At 39.1% G+C, this 2,500-nt stretch overlaps 1 protein-coding gene across 2 annotated transcripts in view; it reads right to left on the bottom strand.

The window, feature by feature from the left end:
- LOC140535672 (proto-oncogene vav-like) overlaps positions 1-2,500 on the bottom strand; it is a 52,390-nt gene that overhangs the window by 47,055 nt on the left and 2,835 nt on the right. For both annotated transcript variants that reach the window (XM_072657103.1, XM_072657104.1), the window contains exon 2: positions 2,056-2,172. In XM_072657103.1, the coding sequence (XP_072513204.1) occupies positions 2,056-2,172 (117 nt within the window). The remainder of the gene's footprint in view (positions 1-2,055; positions 2,173-2,500) is intronic.

Below are 2,500 nucleotides of genomic sequence, written 5' to 3'. Positions count from 1 at the left end.
TCGGCTTGTTATTGTGCATGCCTCAGCTTCTATTCTGAAAATGAAAGTGAATAATGTCTTCTCACTTCAGCGCAAATGATATGACAGCGCTGGATGGGGTAGATTGTCACTTCTGGCCTGCAAGTGTTCAGAAAAAGCCCCAGAGAGAGAAAAGAGAGAGAGAGAAAGGCCGAGAATCGGAGAAACAGAGTCAGAGACGAGAAGGAGAAGCTGAGAAACAGCAGAAACAGAAGCAGTCAGTGAGTGAGAGGTGAGAGGCGCTGGCGTTAGTGTCGCCGCTGGTGTCAATTCACCGTACGCACACCCTGCACTGGTGTAAAGAGCTGAGATCAGCCTGAACAGCTGCAGCTGCAGGGCCGAAGTGATGGAAACCCCCAGCTGTAAACGTACACGCTTCACTTCTCTCCAAATTACCCCAAATATACTGAAGTTTCACATTAAAGACATTACTTAACCCCCAAATTCTCATTTCCACAAATACCGTCAATCACTCTTTACTTTAGCTCTGAGGCTAATGCAGCTGACAAGCACTGGAATCTTAGCTTAGCACTGAAATTAGCAACAGTGCTAACGGTGTTCAGTTTTCAGTCCTATTAAAAATTATAACTCATAAGCAAGTGTGTCACAGTGGGGCTGATATAAGCAGGGCGTTAGCATGTTAGCTACATTAGCCTTGTAGCTCCAGTGAAGAAAACTGAAGAAGCAGACATCAGACAGCAAACACGAGGGGACGCTAGTTAGCATCATGCTAATTGGTAGGGTATATGCTTTTAATGCTTGTTAGCTAGATTAGCTTCGTAGCTGATGCATAAGGCCTTGAGGATCCTACACACTGCAGGAGTGTATGCATGGCCTCAGCGTCCAGTGTACTGTGCACCATTAAGAGTGTGAATCTTTGATCTTAGCGTATTTTTAAATTCTATTCTGATTCTTTGTGAAATGATTCAGTGAATCATTACATTTCTATTTCTACAACACTTTAGTTTGACTCAGTGAATCCTAAAGCAAATAAAGTTATGAACACTGAATCGCTTCCTAAAGAATCGGAACATACTTGAGAACATTCTTCACAACAGGCATTTCACCACAGTTCAACTGAGTCCTGATTCTGTAAGAAATGATTCAGTTTCATGAAACTCGCTTAATTGGATCATGGCTTGATAGTGTATACGTCATACGAAGCACTGAATCATCACATCTAATTCAAATTGACTCAGAGGAATGATTTATACAAGAACTGATGAAAAATGATTCAGTCTTGGATTTAGGAAATCATTGAATGAATCATTAAATCTCAAGTTTAACCGTGACTCTTAACTGTGAGTTTAACTGTAGATTGCAAATGTTTTAGAAACTTTTCAATGAATCTTTAAATCTCAAATATCATCATAAATTAATATGACTCCATAGAACATGAATCAATTACTTATTACATTTATGAAACAGATTTCACCACATTTCAATTTGATTCAATAGAAATATGATTTCTTAGGAAGTGATCAATTGAATCAATGAATCTTAAATATAACCATGTTTTAATTTCATTAAGATACATTTCTTTAAGAAGTGATTCAATGATTCATTAGATTTGAGATTTCGCCAAGATTCAATGTAATTTGGATTCTGTAGTAAACAATCAAACAAATCATTACATCTCATCTTTCATCATGATTCAGTTTGATTATGGTTCTTTAAAACAATTTAGTGAATCATAAAATCTATACCAATATAACCATGATTCAATTTAATTCAAATATGATTCTTTACTAAATAATTCACCACAAATCAGTTCAATTCAGATTCTTTAGGAAGTGATTCAGTGTTTAATGAACCCTCACATCTCATCATGAATCAGTTCGATCTGATTGTATTGTTGTGATTCAGTATACGAACCAAAATCACCCTGAATACACAGAGCTGTTTACACAGTAACACCACACACACACATACACACACACACACACAGTCAAATAACATCACTGCAGATCAATCACCACTTCCAGAGGCTCTGAAACACACACCCACCCACCCACACACACACACACACACACATACCTGAGACATCTGCGGCCGCAGGTTGATCTCGCGCAGGTTGACCGTGTGGGGGTGGAGATTATTGAGCAGGTGACACAGTAACACTCCATCTCTCAGAGCATGGGCCAGATCACACACCTACACACACACACACACACACACACACACACACACGCTTATATACAGCACTGCTAGACAGTCTTGTCCAAATTGCGTACTATGCTCTGTATACTGTAAAGTACATACTTCTATATTGACAAAAGTATTGGGACGCCTGCTCATTCACTGTTTCTTATAAAATTAAGGGTATTAAGAGCTGATCCTGCTTCTGTTGGAGTAACTGTCCAGAGAAGAAGACTTTCTACTAGATTTTGGAGGAGGAACATTGCTGTGAGGATTTGACTGCATTCAGTGACAAGAGCGTTAGTGAGGTTGGATGATTGATCATAGCTCCTCCCAACTCATC

This window comes from Salminus brasiliensis, chromosome 15 (genome assembly GCF_030463535.1).
Source record: "Salminus brasiliensis chromosome 15, fSalBra1.hap2, whole genome shotgun sequence".
Lineage (NCBI taxonomy): Eukaryota > Metazoa > Chordata > Actinopteri > Characiformes > Bryconidae > Salminus > Salminus brasiliensis.
Note: the sequence above shows the minus strand (reverse complement) of the source record. Positions and strands in the feature narration are given on the sequence as shown.